Below are 27,215 nucleotides of genomic sequence, written 5' to 3'. Positions count from 1 at the left end.
CAAAGCTGGAGGAGTATTACGTACTGTTCATACATAATATTGATTGTGGCCGAAGTTAAAAATCGCAGGTTATAGTCCAACAGGTTTATTTGGAAGCACTGGCTTTCGGAGTGCTATTCCTTCTTCAGGTGGTTGTGGAGGTTAAGATCATGCTCATAGAATTTATAGCCAAAGGAGTCCAGTGTCATGGATGTGCTCCAGTAAACAACCTTAGGGTGATCTGGTGAAAGATAGTATTCTGAGGCCACTTGATCTGAAATGTTTTCTCTTTTTGTTTCAACATCTGCAGTTCTTTCAATTTTTATAAAGATTGTGCACTGTTGGGAATACAAATTTAAGGACCATGAGAATACTCAATATCGATACGTCTGACTACCTCTAACTCTAAAAGTTGAACTGCAATTTCTATTCAAAGACCCGAATCTAACTTAACTTTCCAACTGAATTGAATATTTTCTATCACTCTGGTGGTCAGTATTTTGAACTCATCAATAGAAAACTCAGGGTACCATGGTAAATTGTCCAATTTTATTCTTTGAGATCCTTGGCCCACGAAATACTTTTCCCTTTTTTCTTAAAAATCATGTGCATCTCTGCAGAGCAGTATTGTCGTTTTGTTATCTGAATGTTTATTGGGATTAAGGGAGTATCATTTAATTTCAGATTACAATTATGAATCAGTTTTAAAGAATAAATTTAGTTTGTAACAAAGTTACTTCTGAGTTTGAAGAAATCATGTGAAATTCTCTTTTATTCTGGATAACAAGAATAAAGGAAAGGGCTTGGCCATTTTGATGATTAAATCAAAACTAGCTGATTAAAATAAAACAAAAAACTGCAGATGCTGAAGATCTGAAATATAAATGTAAATTTGTGGAAAAACCCACAAGATCTGGCAGCATCTCTGGAGAGAAAACAGATAGCGTTTCAAATCCAGTCACAACAGACTGTCCACACCCATGATGAACAAATGAACTTTCTCTGGACTGCTTTCAATGCCTGTTTATCCTTCCTCAAATATGGAGCTCAAAACTGTTCACAGTATTCTAGACATGGTCTAACTGGTGCCTTGTTAAATTTTAGCATGACTTCATTCTCTTTGAAATAAAGGCCAGCAATCCATTTACCTTCCTTATTATCTTCTTGCATACTAGCTTTTTGTGATTTATGCATGAGAACGCCCAAATCCCCCTCTGCTGTAGCTTTTTGAAGTCCTTCTCCATTTAAATAATATTCAGCTCCTCTGTTCTTCCTGTCAATGTGCATTAATTCATATTTCCCCCACATTATATTCCATCTGTCATATTTGCCCACTCAACTAAACGGTCCATATTCTTCTGCAGCATCTTCAAGTCATCCACACCACTTGCCTTAAATAAAGACGATAGATATAGGAGCAGAATTAAGCCATTCAGCCCATCGAGTCTGCTCTTCCATTCGATTACGGTTGATATATACCTCAACTCATTCTCCTGCCTGCTCCCAGTAACTCTTGATCCCCTTATCAATCAGAAACCTATCTATCTCTGTCTTAAATACACTCAATGATTTGACCTCCACAGTCCTCTGTGGCAATGAGTTCCACAAATTAACTGCCTTCTGACTGAAGAAATTTCTCCTCATCTCAGTTATCCCTTTACTCTGAGGCTGTTTCCTCAGGTCCTACTCTGTCCTAGTAGTGCAAACATCATCTGCATATTCACTCTATCCAGGCCTCTCCGTATCCTGTAAGTTTCAGTCAGACCTCCCCTCTTCATCCTTCATCCTCCATAGAGTACAGACCCAGAGTCCTCAACCACCCCTCATATGGCAAGTCCTTCATCCCTGAGATCATCCTTGTAAACCTCCTCTGGAAACCATCCAATGCAAGCACATCCATCCTGAGATACAGAGCCCAAAACTGCTCTCAATAATTCAAATGCAGTCTGACCAGAGCCTTCTACAGCCTCAGCAGTACACTCCTACTCTTGTATTCTAGCCCTCGCAAAATGAATGCTGACATTGCATTTGCCTTTCTAACTGCCAGCTGAATCCACATGGTAACCTTAAGAGAATCCTGAACTAGGACTCCCAAATTCCTTTGTGTTTAAGATTTCTGAAACCTTTCTCCTTTTAGAAAATAGTCTACACCTTTATTCTTACTTGCAAAGTGCATAACCTCTCTCTTTCCCACACTATATTCCATCGACAATGTCTTTGCCCACTCTCCTAGCCTGTCCAAGCCCTCTGCAGCCTCCCTACTTCCTCAATACTACCTCTCCCTCCACTTATCCTCAAGTCATCTACAAATTTAGCAACAATGCCCTCAGTTCCTTTGTCCAGATCAGTAACATAAAACATGAATAGTTTTGGTCCCAATACAGATCCCTGTGGGACTTCACTTGTCACGGCTGCCTTCCTGAAAAAGACCCCTTTATCCCTACTCTCTGCCTTTCACCAGTCAGCCAATCCTTTATCCATGCCAGTACCTTACCCCTAACACCATGGGCTCATCTTATTTAGCAACACCTTGTCAAGCACCTTCTAGAAATCCAAATAGATCATGTCTGCTGACTCTCTGTCTAACTTGTTTGCTATTACCTCAAAGAATTCTAATGAATTTATCAGGCATGACCTGTCCTTGATTAAGCCATGCTGATTCTGCCTTATTTTACCATGCACTCTCAAGTACTCCGCAATCTCATCCTTAATAACGGACTCTAAAATCTGACCAATGACCAAGGTCAGGCTAACCGCCTGATAGTTTCCTGTCTTCTGCTTCTCTCTGTTCTTAAATGGTGGGGGTGTTACATTAGTCATTTTCCAGTCCTCTGGGACCCTTTCTGACTCCAGTGATTCCTGAACGATCATCCATCAATGCCTCTACAATCTTCTCTGCTATCCCTTTCAGAACTTTGGGGTGTAGTCTGGGTGATTTAGCCAACTTCAGATCTTTCCTTAGTGATGGCCACTACACTCACCTATGCTCCCTCACTCTCTCGAAGTTCTGATAATGTTGCTGGTGTCATCAACTGAGAGAACTGATGTAAAGTACCTTTTCAGTTCATCTGCAATTTCTTTGTTCCCTCTCAATATTACTTCTGCCTCATATTTCAGTGGTCCAATGTCCACTCTTCTCTCTCAACTTTTTAGTTCTTGAAAAAAACTCTTGTAATCTTATATTAGTAGCAACTGTTACGACACAGAGTAAACCCCTCTACTAATTTAAACCCAACACACACAGAGAAGCTCACCTCACACAGTAATCTGTTAAATTTCGAGAGGCAAAGAACGATCCCAGATTTCACTATTTAAAGTAAAAATTAACAATTTTATTCTTTAAGTTGCAAAGAGAACATTAAAACAACAATTATCTTTTACCTCCCACTCTACAATACTGGTCTGATGTTTTTTTAGAAACCTTGATTAACATTTACAAAACAAAAATTACGTTTCAAAAGCAGTGAGCTTTGTTGATTCTCCTTTGTAGATTTTCCTCTGTATTTTCCTGGGTCATCTTTTCTTCGGTCTTCTGTGACACAACTTCTCCTATGGACAGGTACCTTTCAGAGAGCTCGTCGGCTAGCGTACTGTACTTGTTGGTGCTCTTGGCGTTTTTCCCCCTAACTATTCCAAATGTCCAGTTTTATACACCAAAACTTCAGATCATTTCATTGGTTTGATGTCATCCCAAACAATAAAATTCAAATTCGATTGGATTTTGGTATCTGGTGCATAATTTAAACTGGCCGAATTTGACTTTTTGTTCCATGGCAATGCAACTCCAGCTATTTGTTTCAACCAAATGTTACGTTTTTAAGTTGTTCAGCACACTCTGTGCTTTCAGTCCTTGTCAACTTCCTCTCTCTCTCTCAAAGGTACCTGTACACACCTACCATAATACTACCATAGTCTCAAGATTCATCTTCTCCCCCGCCTCATTGCTTTTATCGTTATCCTCTGCTTCCCGATCCTCTAATATCTCACTAATCTTCATTATGTTGTATGTTTTTTCTGTTCCTTTTGTGCTGTCCTTGACTTCCTTTGTCAGCCATGGTTGCCTCATTCCCCCTTGGTATGTTTATTCTTCTTTAAGATTAATTTTTGCTGTGCTTCCCGAATTATGCCAAGAAACCCCCAACACTGCTAACCCCGTCTTGCCTGCTGGAACTTCCCTTCCAATTGATTCTGGCCAACACCTCCTTCACATCGGTAACTACACAGATGCAGTTGTAATACCATTACATCTGATTCAAGCTTCCCCCTCTAATACTGCAGAGTGAGTTCTATCATATTCTGGTCACTGCTCCTGAGGGGTTCTTTTACCTTATGCTCCCTAATCAAGTCTGCTTCAATACACATCACCAAATCCAGAATTTCCTGGTCCCACTGGGCTCTACCATAAGCTGCTGAAAAATCCAATCTCATGGACATTTCACAAATTCCTTTTCTTGAAATCCAGTACCAACCTGATTTACCCAGTCCACCTGCATATTGAAGTCCCCTGTGATTATTGTAATAGCGCCTTCCTGACTTTTCTATCTCATTATATATTTTCTTCCCCACCTATGAACTTCAGTAAGGCATTCGACAAGGTTCCGCTTGGTAGGCTGGTTAGCAAGATTAGACCACATTGAATTCCAGCCATTGAGAACCAGCCGTTTGGATATCGAACTGGCTTGAAGATAGAAGACAGAAGTGGTGGAGGGTTGCTTTTCAGACTGGAAGCCTGTGACCAGTGGTGTGCCACAAGGATCATTGCTGGATCCACTGCTTTTTGTCATATACATGAATAATTTGGATGTGAACATAGTAGGTATAATTAGTAAGTTGGCAGATGCCACTAAAGTTGGAGGTGTCATGGACAGCAAAGGTTACCTCTGAGCACAAAGAGATAGGACAATGGGCCGAGGTGTGGCAAATGGAGTTTAATTTAGATAAATGTGAGGTGCTGTATTTTGGAAAGGCAAATCAGGGCAGGATTTAAAGGTCCTGGGGAGTGTTGCTGAACAAAGATATTTTAGTGTGCAGGTTTATAGTTCTTTGAAAGTGGAGTCTCAGGTAGAAAGGATGGTGAGGAAGGCATTTGGTATGTTTTACTTTATTAGTTCAAGCATTGAGTAAAAGAGTTGGGAGGTCATGTTGCGGCTCAACAGGACATTGATTAGGCCACTTTTGGAATATTGCATGCAATCCTGGTCTCCCTCCTTTAGGAAGGATGTTGTGAACCTTGAAAGGGTTCAGAAAGGATTTACAAGGATGTTGCCAGGGTTGGAGGGTTTGAGCTATAGGGGGAGGCTGAATAGGCTAGGGCTGTTTTCCCTGGAGCGTCGGAGGGTGAGGGGTGACCTTGTAGAGATCTATAAAGTCATGGGGGCCATGGATAGGATAAATAGACAAAGTCTTTTCCCTGGTTTGGGGGAGTTCAGAATTAGAGGGCATAAATTTAGGGTCAGAGGGGAAAGATTTAAAAGGGACCTAAGGGGCAATTTTTTCACACGCAGGCTGGTGGGTGTGTAGAATGACCTGCCAGAGATAGTGTTGGAGGCTGGTACAATTACAACATTTAAAAGGTATCTGAATAGGTATATGAATAGGAAGGGTTTAGAGGGATATGGCCAAATTCTGGCAAATAGGACTAGATCAGTTTAAGATATCTGGTCGGCATGAACGAGTTGGACCGAAGGAACTGTTTCCATGCTGGAATTATGATGTGGTGGCTAGAAGGCCTGTACACAACTCCATCAGGATCTTTTTTCCTTTACAGTTCCTGAACTCTGCTCTCAGATTCTACACCTTCCAACTGTGTCACTTCTTGCTATCAATTTAATATCACTCTTATGAACAAGACATTATTGTTACTTATTCTGGAAACTGAAGAATCTCTGCTGACCCCTCACCCTTTTCCCCCCTGCCCTTAACTTTATCCATAAGTTTCCATGTAGGTGAACACCCCCACCCCCACATCTGGTTTTGTTGTCAGCTGTAGTTCACTATCCTCTTTCAAGTCGTTAGTACATACTGTAAATAATTGTGCCCCCAGTGTTGACCCCTGTAGTGCTCCACAATTTACAGATTGTGTGTCCCAACTCTATTTGTTAGCCAATCCTGTATTCATGTCATGAACTCTTATATAACCTTATCAAAATCCAAATATATTACATCTCCTGGTTCCCTTTTTTTATCCTGCTTATTAACTGATCAATTTATTAGAATTCTTTGAGGAGGCATAACTTTTAAATGCACTTCTATTAGGTCCTTCGTAACATTTTACCAATAACAGACGTATGCTATCTGACTTATAGTTACGTATCTCTGTCCCTTTTTATAAGTAATAAGATAGAGAGTATGGAAGGGTTTAGGAATCAAACTTCAAGTACAGCAGATATGGGGACAACTATGAGAACGGTGATGGTCAGTGCAAGACTGAGGGTGTTGTACTTACATGCATGCAGTAAGCAAAACAAGGTAAATGAGCTTGTAGTGTTATTTGACCTAGGCAGGTACAATGTTTTGGGTGGCAAAGTGGCTCATGGGTGGCATGGTAGCTCACTGGTTAGCACTGCTGTCTCACAGCGCCAGGGACCCAGGTTCGATTCCAGCCTCAGGCAACAGTCTGTGTGGAGTTTGCACACACTCCCCATATCTGCGTGGGTTTCCTCTGGATGCTCCAATTACCTCCTACAATCCAAAGATAGACTGAGCTAAATTGCCCATAGTGTTCAAGGGTGTGTAGGTTAGGTGCATTAGTCAGGGGTAAATGTAGAGTAGTGGAGCAGGGGAATGGGTCTGGGTGGGTTACTCTTTGGAGGGCTGGTGCGGACTTGTTGGGCCAAAGGACCTGTTTCCATTCTGGAGGGATTCCATGATTCTATGAAATAAGGGTATTACATTAGCAGTTTCTCAATTTTTCTGAGACATTTGTAGAATCTAAGGATTCCCAAAGGATTACTACCAACACATCCACTATCTCTGCAGCTGTTTCTTTTAATGTCCCAGAATGCAACCCATCAAGTTCAGGTGACTTATTGACCTTTAATCCCATTAGTTTCTCTAAGTTTTCAGAAGTTATAGTGTTATATTTATTTTCTTACCTGCGTTTGCTACTTCATTATTGAGGGTGCTTTTTGGAATGCTATTGTTGTTTTCACCCTGAATGTTGGTACAAAGTATTTATTCAACCCCTCTGCCATTTTCTGTTTCCCCAACCTCACTCTTTCGTTCACTTTGATCTCTCTCTTTGTTTTTACATATTTAAAGAAACTCTTGTTGGCCATTTTTATATAACTTTCGAGTTCATTTTCTCCCCTTTTTTTTTTGGTGATCTTTTGGCTTTTAAAATTCTTCCAATCCTCTGGTTTACCATTATGCCACTAATCCCAGCCAGTTCAAATAAGGATCATCCAATCGGAGCAACGCCATTCTATCCTGGCACTGATGCCAGTGAAACCCATTCTTATCGCAAACCAATTTTTGAACATTTAACTCCTCGATGTCATCTTTATTCCAGTTTGTATGTGGCACAAGTCGTAATCCTGAGATTATTACCTTGGATGTTCTGCTTTTTTTTTAATCCAGCTCCAAACTTTTCATATTCTTTCAGCAGACTTTCCTTTCTGTCCTACCTATCTGGTTGCTACCAACATGGACAACAATAACTGGATTCCTCCCCTACCAGTTAAGCTTCTTCAGCCCCAGGAGATGTCCTGGCACCAGACAGGCAATGCAGTTAACGGGACTGACTCTCAAGGCTGCAGAGAACGGTATCTATCCCCTAATTAAGCTGTCCCCTACTGCTAGTACGTTCCTGTTTCCTCCTCTTCTCCCTTAACCCCACCCCCCAAACATGAATGACTCCCTATATTATAGATTAGTGGTGCTGGAAGAGCACAGCAGTTCAGGCAACAGCCTTCCCTATATTATAGTATTGTGAACAGTTTGCACATCCTCCCTACAGTCCCCACTCTCGTCCACGCACCTTGCAAGATTCTCAGAACTGTTGGACAATTGCAGGCACAGAGGTTCCTCAAAAGTATAACTCGCCTGCTCTATAACTGCCTCACCTACAGTCTCGCCCTCCTGTCCGTGATCATAGATCAATTTTCAATGACTAAGTCTGAGGGATGTGAACACCCTCTGGAGTAAAGTGGCCAGGTAACTTGCCCCTTCCCTGATGTGCAGCTCGGGCTCAAGATCCAAAGTTGCTCATAAGTAACGTAATTAATCAATCACTCAATCTTCAACTCAGTCGATATTCAGTTGAGTATTGGAGTAAGGATGTCTTGCTGCAGTTATACAGGGCCTCGATGAGGCCACAGCTTGAGTATTGTGTGCACTTTTGGTCTCCTAGTCTGAGGAAGGACATTCTTCCTATTGAGGGAGTCCAGCGAAGGTTCACCAGCCTGATTCCCAGGATGGTAGGACTGACATATGAGGAAAGATTGGATCGTCTGGGCTTGTACTTACTGGGATTTAGAAAAATGAAGTGGGGATCTCACAGAAACACATCAAATCCTGATGGGACTGAACAGGCCAGATGTAGGAGAATGTTCCCGATGTTGGGGTAGTCCAGAACTTGGGGGGGTCGCAATCTGAGAGTAAAGAATAAGCTATTCAGGACTGAGAATGAGGAAGAATTTCTTCACTTAGAGTTGTGAACCTGTGGAATTCTCTCCCACAGGAAGCTGTTGGGACCAGTTCGTTCAATATATTCAAAAAGGAGCTGGATGTGGCCCTTGCAGCTCAAGGGATATGGAGAGAAAACAGGAATGGGATACTGAACTTGCATGTTCAGTCATGTTCATATTGAATGGTTCAATATGAAGGGCTGTATGGTTTGCTCCTTCTCCTATTTTCTATTTTTCAGTCCTTAGGGGTTCTCTTCAAACAACCTCTCCACGGAAATACTTTATTTGTACTATGATGCCATTATTTCTAATTAATAATTCTACCTGATCTTCCTTTATCTTTGCCTTTCCTTCAATAAAAACCTGCTTATTTTCAATTTTTGACCTTAAAGGAGTCTAAGGAAATACCCTAACTACTTTTACTGTTCAGAAAATCCAATACAGGGCTTAAAGTTCTAAAAACTTGGTAAAACTTTAAGATAGATGTTGTAGTGTATCCTTGCTGAGTTATTGATATGGTCGTAGCACAACCGGTTTAAGTGAGAGTGAATTTGATCGCTTTGTCAGTCTCATCCAACACTTCATGTTTCTGCATTATCCAGCAGTTACTAATTATTTTAAAGTGTGGTTAGATGGCATTGCAAGTTTAAATATGTTCCCAGCTGTGAAATATATAATTATCAATCATGTCACCTATATCTCAACTTGCATCAAGTTCTATTCACTTATCGACCCTGTTCACCATTCTGGCTTCCACTTTGACAACATCTTGATCGTCACTGACTTTCATCATCATAACCAGAAAACCCAAGATGTCTGTACTAATTATGAGCACCCCCAACTTTAATTGTCCTATCAATTTGTGGCCTTAGTTCTAAGATGTCTCTACCTGTCCCCCCTCCTTTAAGGTGTCCATAAAAATGGACTTAATTTACCAAGCATCTGTCTACCTAATGTCTTTTTATGTGACTTGGTGATTTTGTTTATTAGCATTCCAGTAAATCACCATGAAAGCATGTTACTATGCTAAAGTGCTTTACAAATGCAAGTTGTTGTTCGAAAATGTCACCAGGTTGAGCTCAAGGGATTCAACAGTTTAGAATGGAAATCTCTTGGTCAAGTGAGCAGACTGGCCAGTTATGTTGAGCTACTTCAAGTAGTGTGATGCTTGAAGTGAAAGTTGCTGTAGAGGCTGGTACAGACCAGTATGGTCTTACTGCTGTATCTCACATATTGTACCACAATTATATATTACACAGAAACCACAGTATGCTGTGTGGAGAACATCATGTCAAATTGGGGATAAGGCCGACCAGTATATCGTACGGAGTAGAATATGGCTGTTTTATTTATTTTGAATGCACGTTACTTTGTTATTAAAAGAATGGTTGATTTTGGAGTCTTGAGCACGTACACTTTGTAAAATATAATATCATGTGAAAACAGCTTAGTGTTATATGTTCACCTTGGCTTGCAGCACAAAACTGACGATCGAGAACCGACAGCCTATTTCACACTTTGCTGCAGTTAAATCAGTTGAAAAGGAAACTGAACAGCATGTGAAATGGGTTACCAAATTTCATCAACAGCCAAGATGAATTTCAACACTTTTTAAAAAAATTTAAGGCATTAAAGAAACAGAACTATACTGTTAGAAAAGAAAGGTTGTCATATTATCAAACTAATCTCATTAATGACCTGACTTAGTCACCATTTTGCAATAAGTGAGGGGGCTTTCTTAATAGAGCAGTTTCATTTCTTTAATTCAAAGCAGCATTATTTTAAGGCAGAATTGTCAATTAAAGGCACAGGAAAATGTTCATCAGATCTTCGGTCTTAACAGTACTTTCGGTCTAATTAGTTTGAAAGTAAAATTATGGAATTAAAGCATCAAAATTGGGTTTCACTGGTGAGCGTTGGTTTTCACTCATTTGCTCTCTCCAGCATTTGAAATTATTGTTCTTCCACACATTGTTTGTCTCTCTTTGCTTAATAATTGTTCTCTTTCTCAGGGTCAGAAGTCTGAGTGCTCAGGTCCCACCACTGAGATTATAGTGCAGTACTGAATGAGTGCTATCTTTTGGGCAAGCTGTCAAACCTTTCAGGTGGATATAGAAGATCCCATGGCATTTCTACAAAGTTGAACAAAGTCATGCCCTGGTAACCTGGTCAACCATTTATATCTCAGTACTGAAAACACGGCTGCCTCTGCTGGTTGTGGGCACTTGCTCTGTTTAAAATGGCTGCTTCCATGTCTCTCTGCATTACAATAGCAATTAGATTTCAAAAGCATTTCATTCACAATGAGGTGCTCTGGGAGTATCCTGAGATATTGGAGAAATGCAAATTGTTCCTTCAGTGCCTATCTGTCCTTTGTCTAGCTTCCATTTCTCATTTACATGTTGTTTTTCATTAACACCATCCACAGGTATGGTGATAACTGTTACTTTAACGCTTAGAACAACAGCCAGTTCGACACAACCCCAACTGTGCTGTCAGATTCCTGTCTGACAATAAGCCATGGACAGGTGAAGCTTTCTCCACCTCCTCAATGACCAGGCCAAGCCATCTGGTTAGGTACCACAAACATTTCTATACCCCAGTCCAGGTGCTTTGGTCACTGGCTCACACCTAATCCTACACTTTGGGGAAACTGGCAATCTTGAAAGCTCAGGTAAATGAACCAATTTTAAAATGTCTAGTCCTATCAAGTTATTGTTTTCTAATTTGTTCTCCTTGAATTTCACAAGCCTGGAGGTTTACTCAAGGCTGTTCTTGGCAAAGTTGTGTCATTGCAGTGCATACTAAATGCTGTAGAATCAGGGATATACAGATTAATGGGAGCATGATTCAATGTTCCTCATCCATACCATTTGTGGAGACATGTTTGTGTTATGCCATGTGATATTGTACTCCGAGCTGAACTTTAAGCTCCAAATACAATCTGTCATTCAGATTGCTTGTTACCACCTCCACAGAATTCACTTACTCTGCACATAACTTATTATCACCAGGTCCAAACCCCCTCAAGCCCCTATAACCAGACACGACTTCTCCATCACCATTCTTGCAAGGTTCCTGAACTTTACCATTGTAAAAACCTGCTGAGTTTCAGCAGTAATTTCTGTTTGTGTTCTCAAACTTTACCATTCTGTATAACTTTGAACATGTTGAAACTACTGACCACAGCCCTTCCCAAGTTACATCTAGCTCAGATGTCGCTCTAAGTCGAGCCAATCTCTGTGTGTTCCCTGTCTGCTAATACATCAGATTTAGATTAGATTATTTACAGTGTGGAAACAGGCCCTTCGGCCCAATAAGTCCACACCACCCCGCCGAAGCGCAACCCACCCATACCCCTACATTTACCCCTTACCTAACACTGCGGGCAATTTAGCATGGCCAATTCACCTGCCTGCACATCTTGGGACTGTGGGAGGAAACCGGAGCACCCGGAGGAAACCCACGCAGACACGGGGAGAACGTGCAAACTCCACACAGTCAGTCGCCTGAGGCGGGAATTGAACCCAGATCTCTGGCACTGTGAGGCAGCAGTGCTAACCACAGTGCCACCGTGCCGCCCACCACATTTAGTTATTTTATAAATCTCAGTCAGCCTTCCTCGACATCTGCAACCTCCTTCAGGTTTTCAATCCACTCAGTACTTCTGTACATCTGAACTGTTCTCTAACCCACTCTGCCTTTCTTGTTCTCTCCAACCATATTGATCATCTGTGTACTCACTCCACTCTTATAGTTGGGTGTCCATTTCTCCTAGTTTGAATGCCTGGGATATTTATTAAATTAAACTTGCTGTATAGATATTCATTTCTTCTACTGCGCGACAGTCGCACTCCTGTGCAACTCCACGCTATACAAGAACTGTACAATATCAGTAACACTTAGTGTTGGCAATGCAATCGTGCTATAGCCAACAAATGTTTTAAAAGTTTACACTTTAGAAACAGTGTCCTCTGTTTGTCAATCACATTAAAGTGAATTCGCGCTGACAAAACACACATTATAGCAGAACGACCTGTATATGTTACTATTCTGAACTTCAGCAGTTTGGAGTGTATTGCATCACCTAATGTTCAGCACTGTTCTGCAATGCCAATCTGTTATCACTGGCTTTTAGATTCCCTCCACGCCTCAGACATCCCTCCTGATGTAGATGGGGTAAGGTTATAAAGGAAGATGGGTAAGACATGACCTACTTGTGCCTAATGGCCTGTTTGCATGTTGTAACTGCTGTGGATTTTTATGTGCTATCTCTTTCTAACTTGATTGAATCCAAAGGGAACAACTTTCATTGATGTTTCCACTCCAGAACCCATGCTGTGATTTATAATTGCACTGGTTGAGACAAAATAGTTCAGTGCAGATCACTGGGATTAAGCACGTGCCCATCATGGCCTCTGCAGTTCACTGATGACCACGTAAACTCGATCAGTGCTAGGGACATATTCAATGTGGCTGGCAACTGAAGGTTCATTGTTCAGAATGGACACTTTCCTATGTGATTATTTGCCTCTGAGAAGCAACTTTCAAAGTGTGCGAAGCACTTCCATCTGAGAACTCTGAAATAGAGCCAGTATGAAACAGTGAGGGAGGCAGCAGAAATCCAGGAAACAATACGAGCTCTGGAAAGATGGTACATGAGCAGAAGGACTTAATATACTGCGCTGAACCATAGAAGACATGCTTCCCCTACAGAACTCGCACCTTTGCTATAAATATAAATATCTGTAGCTTGCATTTAAGAAACATTAGTTTATCTTGACTGGGAACCAATCTGAAATTTGAAGTGGTTTTTTAAAAAAATGTTTTTGAAGCCTCTCTAAGCATTATTTTCTCAAATATTTTTTGAAAAATATGAATACAACTTGAGCAAAGCTTGAAAATATTACAAGTGCCTTCATTCAGACAACTGTTGGCTCAGAACTTGTAGCTCAACTCATTGTATAGAAACGTTAGCACAGTAAATGTCCTTGATCAACGGAAAGCCCAGCACTTCTGTGTGTGTGACATCTGCTGGGATATTATTCACAGCAACAGAGGAGAGGTCTGTGCAGGAATGTCCAGATGACATTAGCATTCCATGACCCTCTTTATTTTTAAAACAACACACTAATAAAAAGCTGCATTTCTATTAAGTTGTGCAGTCTCATTGGTTTTTACTTTTTTTTTCCTCTGTAGATGATATCAAGATCTCAGTGAATGATTTCATTATCAAGGCAGCTGCAGTCACACTGAAAGTAAGTGGATTCTGAAAGAGGAATGATAGTATACGAGATTCACTTGATATCAGCAAAGGTAATATAATTTAGAACCTCATCATGGCCTGATTAAAGTAACCTGGCATCTACAAGTTTGGAAACAAAAGCTGGCATCATACAGAGCTGGTAGTGCCCGTTATGATTCCTGTTTGTAAAAATACACGACCAAGCAGCTTGAACACCACTCTGCACTGAACCACAGAAGACAGGCTTCCACTGTGTGAGGCCAGATTCAATCCCGATTCAATGCTCAAAGCTAACCAAAGCAAGACCGATAATGCTGGGAACACAGCAGGTCAACCTTGGACAGAAGTGGCTAAAGTTCAGATCTAACCGAGAGAGTTTTCTGCCTATGTTTACTCTCTTGACCAATCGTGGTCAGACACTAGTCTCCATCATGTCCTATTCCTTAAGCTTTCAGTGTTGTGAGCTTCCTTTTCTCCCAACAGTTGGTTGGACAGCACCTAGCCTGAGTAACTGAGTTGTAAACAGTAAGCTATCTTTATATTGTCCTGGTTACTTCAATAATCTCTCTATTTCTGCCAACCCTGAAAAACAAGCACACAGCACTGCATTGATTTTAAAAGCCCAAGTAGAAACAATAGCTGTGTCTTCTAATGATTTATTTAGATAATTACTAAGGGACTAAATATTCCATTTCCCAAAATAAACAAATGGCCCTGTGTAGATTATATTTTGTGGAACAGCATGACTTTTCCATTTTCTTTGTAAATGTGCACGTGTGAAATATGAGAGTGTTTATTTTAAACTGAGAACCTACTAATGAAAATGGGGAGTAGTAACATTCGCAGAGACCAAATAGAAATAAAATGCTTCCCAGTTTAAACATTAATCTTCATGCTTAGAGATCTTAATAATGAACCTCTATTTATAGACCATAAACAACATGCAACAAGATTATATCATTAGGATACATCTAACAAAAAAACTTGTTACTTGTGAGCTTATTGCAATTAAATCTTACAAAAACTGGCTAATGGCATGTGATGGGAACAATGAGAATAGTGGCTTCTAAAGTGGAAATTTGGCAAATGCTTATATTTAGTGTGGCGTGGGAGGGAGGTGCTGAGCAAACTCATTGATGTTAAGAGAAAGTTGAACTCAATCAACAAAACACTTCAGCACAGGAGGATTTAGAGATTTTTCTTATTCTATGAGATGTAAGCTTCAAATGTTGAGAGATATGTGGTAAGTACACAAGAGATCAAATAATGGGCCCAGATTTTACAGTCCTCAGCAGAGGAGCTTCAGATCCAGTGGGGTGGGGGTGGCAGCTGTCAGGTTGAGGTTGGTGCTAGCAGGGTCGATTGGGATGGGTTGGGCAGGAGAGGTGTGAAGGTGGTGAGTTAGGAGATCTCTTTAATAGTTCTCCTCCTCCTTTCCCTGGGTAGCCATTAAGCTTGAATGAGTGGGAACCCTTGGAAGTCTCTGACTTTAACAGACTTTTTCTGAAGGTTCAGCATGCAGGAGAGTTGCCCATGGGATCTTCAATTTCCAGGCAACTTCCTCAGAGTCTGCTGTGTCAGTGTTTCCACATTGTCCCAAAGCATATTCTTACACTGCAGAAATGACTATCTGACCATTGGAATACTGGGCTACTGTGACAGTATTGATTAAAATGAGCGAATAAGGCTGTAAAGAAGGGGAATGTCAGCAACAAATAGAAAATCTATACAGTTGTCTGTTCGAGTTACAATCATCCAAATCATGGGAAGGGATATCTGGTGTCAAATTGGAAAGATGCATCAGAATATCAAAAATATTTGAATCATCCACTTCTCAATGGAACAGAGACACAGAAAGGGGAATGCAATTTCTAAATTTTGTACAATACTTTTTCTTAAAGTGGTAAGATGTAGGCAATACTTGATCTGGTTATAAAATATGAAATAGATTAGATAGATAGATAGATGGGCGGCACGGTGGCATAGTGGTTAGCACTGCTGCCTCACAGCGCCAGATATCCGGGTTCAATTCCCGCCTCGGGCAACTGTCTGTGTGGAGTTTGCACATTCTCCCTGTGTCTGCGTGGGTTTCCTCCAGGTGCTCCAGTCTCCCCCCCCCCACAATCCAAAGATGTGCAGGTTAGCTGAATTGGCCATTCTAAATTGCCCGTAGTGTTAGGTGAAGGGGTAAATGTAGGGGAATGGGTCTGGGTGGGTTGCTCCTTCAGAGGGTCGGTGTGGGTCTGTTTCCACACTGTAAGTAATCTAACCTAAAGTCTAAAATAAATAATGATGACCAAATTAGGGTAAGTTTCGAGTTCAACTAGAAGTATGAATTCTGCACAAAACCTAAAAGACCAAATTGCTTATGGCATTTCAGAAAGATGAAACAAGTTAACTGAGGTCAAGCAGGTTAGCAAATTGGCTCTCAGGACTGAAATGCAATAGTGGCCTTGAAAACCTTGAAACTCTGTCAAAAACTGCTGCATCATGGACTATCTCATCGAGTGCCCTCGACTGCTCATTTACAAGCATAACCTCAGCTCTTCACAGACAGCTAACCTCAGCGAGCTGTCCCTGCCTGGGATTTTACCCAGCCTCAAAGCTTATTCAGTTGCAGCAAGCAAGTACTGCTTGGGAATGTTTAAACTCCCATTTTCTTAGTGGCACTAGTACTAATGCTCAGACAGTTTCCACTGGCGTAGAGCTGTGGATGGCCCCACTTTCTCACCTTCCCAGAGCTGCTTATGAGTCTTGATGTCAACACTTAGCTGCCTAAAATTTCAAGAACCTGTTCTAACAACGCAGAGCCATCCAGTTTTTCTTAGCTCCTCACTGAGTCCCCTAAACACAATCTATTTAGTTCAGCAGCCTTCCCAGTATACGAATAGCTGCAGTGTTCTTAATATAACCATTTTGGTCTCTCTGTTGGGTCCTCATGTATTGCTTATAATCTTTCAGTGACCTCTCAACTGTCTTGAATGACCTATTGAAAACATTGAAGCCATGTTGCTCCCATGTTGCTGGGTAGAATTGATTGTTGCCACCTAATAACTCTTGAAACTATCTGTACCATAAATATTAACAAACTTGTTAAGTACAAGAAAAAGAAAACAAAAATAGAGGAGTTCATCACAAGCAGCATCTCTTTGGCTGTTCACAATTGGGAGGTTACAGACTATACATAACATTGTGTGCTTGCAAAATTCAAAACGCAGTGTCCAGCATTAGGTAAGATCCTATGATTGAGTTTTAGATTCATACAGCTTGAAGCAGGCCCTTCAGCCCAACTCCTAAACTGAGCTGGTCCAATTTGCATGCATTTGGCCCATATCCCTCTAAACCTTCCTTGTCCATATACCTGTCTAAATGTCTTTTAAACTTTGTAATTGTGCTCACCTCTACCACTTCCTCTGGCAGCTTGTTCCATGTACTTACCACACTCTGTGTGGAAAAAGTTGCCTGTTTCGGTTTAAGGTGAGGGAGGGGAAAGTTTAAAAGGGACCTATGCCCTCTAGTTTTAAACTCCCCTAACTTTGGAAAAAGACTTGGATATTCACCTTATCTATGCCCTTCATGATTTTATATAACTCTATAAGATCACCCTCAGCCTCTGAAGCTCCAGGGAAAAAGATTCCAACCTATTCAGAAATAAAAATAGAAATTGATGGAAAAGCTCAGCAGATCTGGCAGCATCTGTGAAGAGAAATCAGAGTTAACGTTTCGAGTCTGGTGACCCTTCCTCAGAACTGATGGTACCTCAGAAAAGATAGGGCAAGGAATAGGGTAAAGAGTAAGCAATAGGTGGGGATCCCAGGCTATCCAGCCTCTCCTCAAAACTCAAACCCTGCAATCCTAGAAATATCCTTGTGGTTTTCTTTTGTAACCTTTCAAGTTTAACAACATCCTTCCTATAACAAAGTGACCAGAATTATATGCAGTACTCCAAAAGTGGCCTCACCAATGCCTTGTACAATTATTTGCAGAGTCCGTTTGATACGGTCTGTCAGGGTCCCTGTGTAGTGCACTTGTTCTTGCTAGAAGCTGTGCATATTAAGATACTGGGCCCCTGCTCTTTGCATGTTTGTTTGAACTCTCAAAGAAATCTGGTTCATTCCTCAGGGTAAATGCCTTGACCAGTCACCCTGCCTGATTTAAATTTAAATAACATTTATTTGTTAACTGTCAGTCGTCATCTGGTGAATGCTCCATGGCAACACCACAGCTTATTAGATTTCACTTGTAAACATTTTCTTCACTTGCAGCATTTTCTTTTCCTATAGTATCGAATATGGTTCCTCCTTACATTGGGGATGTAATTTTGTGAAAGCCCTCGTGAGTGCAAGACAGAATGCTGCGTTTTTTTTCTTAGCGATACACAAGCCCTGTGCTACCAAGACACTGGTTTACAAAGAGAATGATTAAAAGTTATTTGAAACCCATGTGAGAAAACGATTTTTGATTTGTAAATGCTCAAAACTGTCAGGGAGATTTACTAGATATTTCTATTGGTCTTTACCAAAGACGAGGATGGTAGTGAAGGTGTGAAGTCAATTGTTTGAGATTGAGATGAGTGACTATAATAAATAAAAGAACATTTTAAATAATGTAGTTATCTCAAATGAAGACAAAGGATCACAGTTCTAAACCTTTGAGGGCACCGATGGAGGATTTTGCCTAGACCTTAGAAATAACATTAAGGCTGTTCTCAGTGTGAATGTATGCAGGAGGATTGGATCGTGTCTAGTTGTACTGATTTTTAAAAAGGAGAACAGAGCTAATCCAGGTAAATATAAGTAATTTTTAAAGAAAGTTCCAAAGATTCGTGACTCTGATGGAGAATTGACTGAAGTGGCAAATTGAATTTAATGTCAGTAAAGTGAAGTGTATTTTAGTGAAATGGTACTGTTCAATGCAGATGCAGAATAGAATTGGCTGAGTGCTGTGGAAGAGAAGAGGAATTGTACGATGTAGTTTCACAAAATATTATCAGTGTAAGATGCTGCTGTTTCATGTAGTTTAAGTAAAACAGCAGATGGCATTCCAAATTTTATGTGTAAAAAGCAGGAGGTAATAACAAATGTGTATTTAAAACCGAATAAAACCTTAATACAGTACAAAGTTTGATCTTTGTATTGATCAGTGCCACTGTTAGAAATTCAGGTTCCTTTAATGGTCCATCAGAACAGTTCCGGAGTTGGTTGAGAAGAGGTGATTCCCATTAGACTATTGACTGAAGAGCTGGATTCTTCCCCAGGAATGGGTTTAGCAGGGAAAGATGAAAACTGGTGCTTGTGTGAAACTGTAGCTTTACCACAAAACCCTTTTAAAATCTCTGAAATTCTTTGCTACCTAATTGAACATATGGTTTTTGGTCTGCTAAATGTAATGTGATATTGCTACAATACTGTCTTGTAAGAGGCAACATAAATACAAAAATATGGTCATGAAAAACTGACTTTTTTAAATAGAACAATGCAGATGATGTAGGTGGAAGTAGATAGCAGACTGACAGGAGTCAAGAGATCAAGAATAAGCCTTTAATCATGAGATTAATGCATTTTAGAAAGGGCTCAGAAAACTGATTCTACAGTTATCATTTGATGGACCTCTGTTTTTAACATAAGCATTTCATTCTGCAACTACACAACAATTGTTATCCTGATTAACTGTGTCCTCTTTCCTCTTCACCCTTTATCCACCCAACCCCTCCCTCCCTCTCTATCTCAATGATAATATTTCGAAGCAAATGCCAGATGTGAATTCCACCTGGAGCAATGAGGGCCCTCATCAGCTCAGCTCCATCGACATCTCCGTGGCAGTCGCCACAGATCGTGGTCTGGTTACACCAATCGTGCGAGACGCTGCTACCAAGGGAATAGGGGAAATTTCCACAGTTGTCAAGGTAGGGCAAGGGGGTCTCAATGCTGAGAGGAAAAGTGACAAAGATCAGTTTATTTAAGCCTTGCACCACCATAAATCTTAACATGTCAGTTTAAGCGGGCCTAAAAAAGCATCATAAATGGCAAAAGGAGTCAATCATTCAAGTTAGGATAGCTCTCGAGTATGTTCCACCAGCCAATAGAATGATAGCTAATCTGATTGGGGCCTCAATTTGATTTTCTTGCCTGCTTCCCATAATCCTTGACTCCTTTGCCTATCAAAAATCTGCCCAGTTCAACCTTGAATGTTTTCAATGATACAACCTCCACTGCTCATTAGAGGATGGGAATCCAAATCACAAATGATTGTCTGAGAGTAGAAATTCCTTATTATTTCTACCTTAAGTGGGAGATCTTTATTTTTCAAGTGTGTATTCTAATCCTGTATTCCACCAAGAGACAAAATATCTAAACTGTCGAGCCTTTTTAGAATTGTCAGTACTTCAATCAGGTCACCTCTCATTCTTCTAAACTCCAATCAGTATAGGTCCAAACTCTTAAACTTTTTCTTATAGGGCAAACCCATCAATCAAGGAACCTTATTTGAACTGTTTCCATTTCAAATATGGCTCTCTTTATAAAACTGTATGTTTATGTCGTGTCACAAATGTTCTCTCCAGCTTCAGCAAGACTTCTCTGCTTTTATATTTCATTCCCCTTGCAATAAAAGCCAACATTCCATTTGCCTTTCTAATCACTTCCTGTATTGGATGCTGACTTTGTGTGATTCGTGTATAAAGCCACCCAGATCCCTGTAGTTCAGCCTTCTCTCTCCATTTCAATAATTTTCTGCTTTGCTAATTCTGGCAAATGGACAGCCTCATATTTCCTAGATTGTATGCCAAATCCAAATTATTTTTTTGCTTACTTAATCTATTGATGTTCCCTCCTCAGAACCTTCTCACTTATTTATCTTTGTATGGTCCACAAATTTGGCTGCAATATAATCTGTTCTTTGATCCAAGTCATTAAAATAGATCACAAATAAGTGAGGCCTCAGAACTAATTTCTGTGACAGTTCACTAATTACAGCTTTATATCCAGAAAGTAAACTGCTTATTCCAACAACTGTTTCATGTTGGGTAATAATCCTCTATTCATATTAGTATACCTTTCTACCCCACACCCCCCAATGAAATATCATAAACTCCTATGGTGTATAGTTAACTCATCTGTCAACTCATCAAATACCTTTTGGAAATTCAATTACACCACATCTTCCGGTTATGCTTAACCGAACTGCTTATTACATCCTCAAAGAACAACGCACACAGCAGGGTGATAGAACAGTTATTCAAAGGCACCTTAATACTAAATCAATCGCATTTGTGACAAGTGGAATACAGCTCAAGCTCAGGGTTATCTATGGTCTGGCACCAGAACTAAAGTGGAAGTCCACTTTAGATTTGAGCTTCTGATTTTCACTATTTTGGGTTTCCATCACTCTGCACAAATGCTTTATAACATTTGTATTTAGCTAGGCTGGGACCAAGTGATGTTGAGTGGAGAAATATACACATCCACCATCAAGTAACCAGTGGCAGTTTAAAATTGGAATGTACTTAGAAGCCTGTCTCCAACAAACCACTCCATGGGAAAAATGCTACAGAATGATGAGCCAAAAATAAAAGTGTGAAGTTAGTTTGGAAAAACATGTGATGAACAAATATCCAGATTTGGGCTGACAAGTGGCAGACAACATTTGTGCCACTCTATTGCCGTGCAATGATATCTCCAATAAGAGACAATCTAAGCACTACCCCTTGATATTCAATGGTGTTACCATCACTGAATTCCCCACTACCAACATTCCTGATGGTTGCCATTAACCAGAAATTGAAATGGACTCACCATATAAATACAGTGGCCACAGAAGCAAATCAGAGGCTACTAATACAGCAGCGGCTATTTCGCCTCCTGACTCCCCAGGACCTGTCCACCAACTACACTGCAAAGCCAAGAGTTTGATGGAATACCTACTACTTGGATGAGTACAGCTCCAACAACACTCAAGAAGCTTGGCACATCCAGGACGAAGCAGCCCATTTAGTTGATAGCACAGCCACTCCATCCGACAGGAACGTTCAATAGCAGCTGTGTGTACTATCTACAAAAGGCACTGCAGAAACTCACCAACGCAGCACCTTCCAAACCCTGATCACTTCCATCGAGAAGGATCAAGGCAGCCATTTGTGGGAACACCACAACCTCCAAGCCACTCACCATCCTGACTTGGAAATATATGAATCTTCCTTCTCTGTCACTGGGTTAAGATCCGGGAATTCCTCCTCTCAAGTCATTGTGGGTCTGCCTGCCCTGACATGGTTCAAGGAAGCCGCTCATCATCACATCCAGGGCAACCAAGGGCGGGCAATAAATGCTGGCCAGCCAGCAACACCCACATCCCATGAGAATTTTAAAAATGCATCATTTGTAAATGATACAGTAAGAATACTATCAAATAATTGTTATTATAAGTGTATTTTTTGTTTAAAATTTATTTTTAGAAAGCTGGCATTTAAGCTTATCAGTGGGAATGTTGTTAATCCTGCAAAGTAGAGCAGTACCCTGTTTCAGGTACCCAAGATCGGCGTCATTAGTCCCAAATGCAAAAGAGTGTAAGTTCAGTGTAGTCAAATTTCTTTAAACATCAACATTACTGTGCTGTGGTGACAGTTTTCACTTCCCACACCAACCATCCTGTGGAGTGCCACACAGAGACAAATTAGCACTGGCAATTCTCCAATCATTGGGCACAACTCCCAAGATCGAAGATTATTTGCAAGATTGTGGTCAGACCCTCTACTATTTCCTTCCTGACCTCCTTCAGCATTCTAGGAAGTGTGCCCTCAACTTTTGGTGTCCTTTGCACTTAGAGTCATAGAGTTGTACAGCACGGAAACAGACTCTATGGTCCAACTTGTCTATACCAACCAGATATCCTGTATTAATCTAGTCCCGTTTGCCAGCATTTGGCCCATATCCCTCTAAACCCTTCCCATTCATGTCGCCATCCAGGTGCCTTTTAAATCTTGCAATCGTACCAGCCTCCTCCACTTCGTCTGGCAGTTCAATCCATACACACACCACCCTCTATGTGAAAAAGTTGCCTGTTTGGTCCCTTGTAAATCTTTTCTTTCTCATCTTAAACCAATGACCTCTAGTTTAGACTCCCCTTTCCTGGGGAAAAGATCTTGACTATTCCCCCTACGCTTGCCCCTCATGATTTTATAAACCTCAGCCTCCAACGCTCCAGAGAAAACAGCCCCAGTCTATTCGGCCCCTCCCTATAGTTCAAACCCTCCAACCCTGGCAACATCCTTTTAAATCTTTGCTGAACCCTTTCAAGTTTCATAACATCTTCCTATAGCAGGGAGACCAGAATTGCATGTAGTATTCCAAAAGTGGTCTAACCAGTGTCCACAGGTATACAAGATAGTAAAGGCAACATTTGGTACACTTGCTGTTATTGGTCAGTGCGTCGAGTATATGATGACCTCCCAACTCTTATACTCAATGCTCTAACCAATAAAGGAAAGCATAGCAAAGACCACCACTATCCTACCTACCCGCAACTCCACTTTCAAGGAACTATGAGCACACTACTGGTCACAGGCCTCCTGTCTAACTTCTTACTAACTCCACTACATTCAGTACTATTTCCTTTATAGCTCAACTCCTGCTTGCACTGCTAAGTGACATGCAAGCTGTACTGTTCATTTAATACCTTCAAGTTCATATATTCTCCATTTGATTTGTTCTCCCTCTCGAATCAGTCCTTTTATTACTGGGATGTGTGTTTTTAAATTCTTGATCAATGTTACTTGCCAATTTTTGTTTTTAATTTCATCAGGCTTTCTAAATTTTTTGTGTCTTGTATTTGATGTTTTCATTTATATTATTCAACTTGATTTCTTGAATACTACTTTAAATTTCAGTTATTTTCAATTCACTAATTCTTAATCACCTGTCTTCTTTTGTTTGTATCCCCTTTCCTTCAAGTTTTTCAGTTGGTTTATTTGGAATACTTCCACTTTTAATCTCTTGATTCTTAGTCAAACGCCTTTATAATTGACTGTTCCCTTGCCAAATACCTCTATCATTTTCTGCTCCCTAGCCAAATGTCTTTATTGCTAACTTCCTCTCCTTTTTATCTTCTGTACCAAACATGAAAATATTGTGGTTACCATTTCTAAAATGTTTCTCTACTCATATATCACACGCCCGTACCTCAAGCTTTCTCTGTTTGGCTGGCAGTTTTACTTATTTTAGTCCATCCTCCTTTTGATATGTTTTATTTTGTCTTATCCTACTGTTCTTTCTACCCAAGTTATGTTTCCTCATCATTTGCCCTATTGGATTAATATAAACCTTGCATTATGCCCACAACTCTACTATCAGGCGCATTGGTCTGTTCCCAGTAGAATCGCCAGGAATCAGAAATGTTACCTCACACACCATATTTCCATTGTGCATCAGACCTCCTGGTCTTCAAGGTCCTATATTGTATATCCTGAGATTGAACAGGAGAAACTCATGAAACTCCCTTTACAAAGCTAGGTGTATTCAGCTTAAGTTATGTCATTTTGTTCATACCCTTCCCTCGCTCTAAAATCTTTTGTACCTGCTCCATGTTGATCTATGTTCAGTCGCCTGGATGATACATATTGTGACTGCTAAAGGATCTGGCTGTTCTCCTGACTATCGAATTCTGTATTACTACTGAACTTCTACACCTCATTCCTACTCCCTTGGAACCCACTTGCTGCACAGTGCCATGGATTTGGATTTGGTTGTGGTTGCCATGCACCCAAGTTGCTGCCAACAGGTATCTAGTACAAAAAAAAGAGCATCTCTATAGGTCTTTGGTTTTGAGAGCAAATACTCTTCTTCAGAATGCCTGTTTGTCGCTTGATATGGTACCTGTACTGCCTTCAAGTTCACCTTTCCAGCCCTGATCACTGGTGAGCCACTTTGCTTCCACAAAACCCATCAGACTGGAGGTGACAAGATTTGGCCAGCACTGTTGCCATTTGTTTCTCAAGTACAGGAATATTAACCTTATTGAAGATACTTCCTGTGCACATCATCATCTCAGAACACACAGCGTCCAGGATTGCCACACCAATAGGTTGAGGCTACATGCCACCTAAACACTTTCCTGTTGACTGTTTACTGTAATGAAAGTCAGCATCTCAGTTATTTACCCCCCATGCACGTGTATTTAATTTTTTTTAATGTTTATTTTAAATTTGCTGCAAAAGATTATTGCTGGTGACTGGGTAATTGTAACCTGTCCTTAACCTGAGATTACAGAAGCTGCCTGGACCTGACTTGTCAGTTATAAAATCCTTCCTTTGTTATTTTTCAAGAACTGTAGGATATGGAATTAAACAAGTATGCTCCATTCACAGGGACTGTGATGAAGTCTGAAATCCTCCAAACAGAGAAAGGCTGAGTACTTACTGTGGTGCCTCAATCCTGCCTCGTTGTTTTGTTTTGTATTTGAAAGCTGATGATCATTTGTGATCCCTGATTGTGCTGTTATAAAACACTTTAACATTTCCTACCCACAGCAGAACTCCTTCCAGTCATGTGTAGAATTACTATTTCATCTATAGGTACCTTAAATTAAGCAATGTAGCCAAGAGGAGTTTTTAAATTAAGCTGAATTGAATTCATTTTTTACTATCAACTAAGAATATATACTCATTTCCTTCCTGTAGAATACTGAAATTCCCATCATCCTATGCACAACTTTCTTCATAAGTATATATTGCCATTTGTTTTAACAACTTATCACTTGTGTATATGGATGTTAAAAGGCTAACATTTAACATTGGGTAAATCTGTAACATTGTTGATTGATTTATGTTAGTCATACAAAGTTCAGACCAATGAGATCCTAAAGCCTACTTCCTGCCTACTTCTGGGTATTTGCTGAAGAAACCTCATTAAATTAAGTTGGGAGCATGTTGCAAAGCCAACTGAATTCCTGAACTCTGGTTATTTTTTTTAAGCTTAAAATAAACGGGAAGCAAACCCAGCACGGCCACCAGCCCAGAAGCAGCAACTCGCCCCTCAACATGAACTAACATAAGAGCAGGGTGAACAGAATAGAGAATGATCTTGCACAGATGAGTGATTTGAAGCAATGCATACTGATTTACTGTACACTGGTTGTGTACCTTCTTCATTGCCCAAGTTCAACGCAACTGTGTAAATTGGTGTCAACCCATGTACGTACATGAATAAATAGGCATTGAAATTCTGAAAGCTTGAGTGCTAAAAAAAATTCAACATGTTACTTATGGAAAAATATTGGGCTAGCAACATATCCCCAACAGAAGAACCTGGGTGTACTGTATTTTGTTTATTTTTAGAAAAGCTTATTCACTCATGGGATATGGGTGTCACCAACTAGGACAGCATTTATTGCCCATTCTGAGCTGCCCAAAAAGTCCATGTCCTTAGATACATTAGAACCACTGCAGGTCACGTCCTTAGGTCGACCCACAATGCCATTAGGGAGTCAGTTCTAGGGCTTTGACCTGTGACACTGAAAGAACAGACATAGTTCCAAGTCAGGATGGTGAGTGGCTTAGAGGGGAACCTCCAGATGGTGGTGTTCCCCATGGATACTTTTCAATATCTTTAATGTTACTGAGGAGGTGAATAACCACAAGTCGATGAACAGAAAACTGAAACTTCTTGATTAGTTTATTTAGCTGAATGTCAGCAAGTATTGACATGAACTCACTAGACCCATTCCTATCCATCCACTTGGAGCCACTGCATTTTTGTCCCTCCACAGTTACCTCTGGTGTCCCCAAAAGGTCTAAGATTGACGATTTCTGGTTTTCATTAATATTCTGCCCTTGGTATATTTGAAAACACGACATTTACTGACAGCACCCAAACTCACCTCACTATCACCATTCTCACCTCTGAACTGCTTGTATGACAACTAATACTAAATGAGCAGGAATTTCCTGCAACTATATATTTGAAAGAAAGAAGCCATTTGTCTTCACTCTTTACTGCATATGTCCTTTCCTAGCAACCACATTGAACCCCCTCCAAAAACATTTTGTGACAGTGGATAGGATTTTGTATGCCCTTAGATGCCCTGTGGTGTTGATCAATGCATCTGTATTCTCCTTCAACTCTGGTCTCTTACATATTGCTGACTCTTTCCCCATTTAAATTGTCCTTAAAAACTACCTCTAACCAAACTTTTGGTCCTATGTCCTGATGTCTCTCTAATTGGCTTGATATCGAAATCGTGCAGAGATCGTGTTGGGAGTGGGGCTAGTTGGATTGCTGTTCAGAAAAGTTGACAGATTTGATGGGTTTGAATGGCCTCCTGCTTCTTACAGATCTATGATTGTATAATCCTCTGGGTTGTATAATGATCTATGT

General features: G+C 40.5%; 1 protein-coding gene across 4 annotated transcripts in view; it reads left to right on the top strand.

Moving 5' to 3' along the window:
- Window positions 1-27,215, top strand: part of pdhx (pyruvate dehydrogenase complex component X) — a 219,183-nt gene that overhangs the window by 171,357 nt on the left and 20,611 nt on the right. For 3 of the 4 annotated variants that reach the window (XM_043706268.2, XM_087996783.1, XM_043706271.2), the window contains 2 exons: window positions 13,806-13,864; window positions 19,598-19,756. In XM_043706268.2, the coding sequence (XP_043562203.2) occupies window positions 13,806-13,864; window positions 19,598-19,756 (218 nt within the window). The remainder of the gene's footprint in view (window positions 1-13,805; window positions 13,865-19,597; window positions 19,757-27,215) is intronic. The other variant, XM_043706270.2, reaches the window with a different exon arrangement.

The sequence above is a fragment of the Chiloscyllium plagiosum genome, unplaced genomic scaffold (assembly GCF_037043375.1).
Source record: "Chiloscyllium plagiosum isolate Xiang-an unplaced genomic scaffold, Cpla_swu_hap1 HiC_scaffold_18, whole genome shotgun sequence".
NCBI lineage: Eukaryota > Metazoa > Chordata > Chondrichthyes > Orectolobiformes > Hemiscylliidae > Chiloscyllium > Chiloscyllium plagiosum.
The sequence above is the reverse complement of the archived record's forward strand: the minus strand, read 5'-3'. Positions and strand labels throughout refer to the sequence as shown.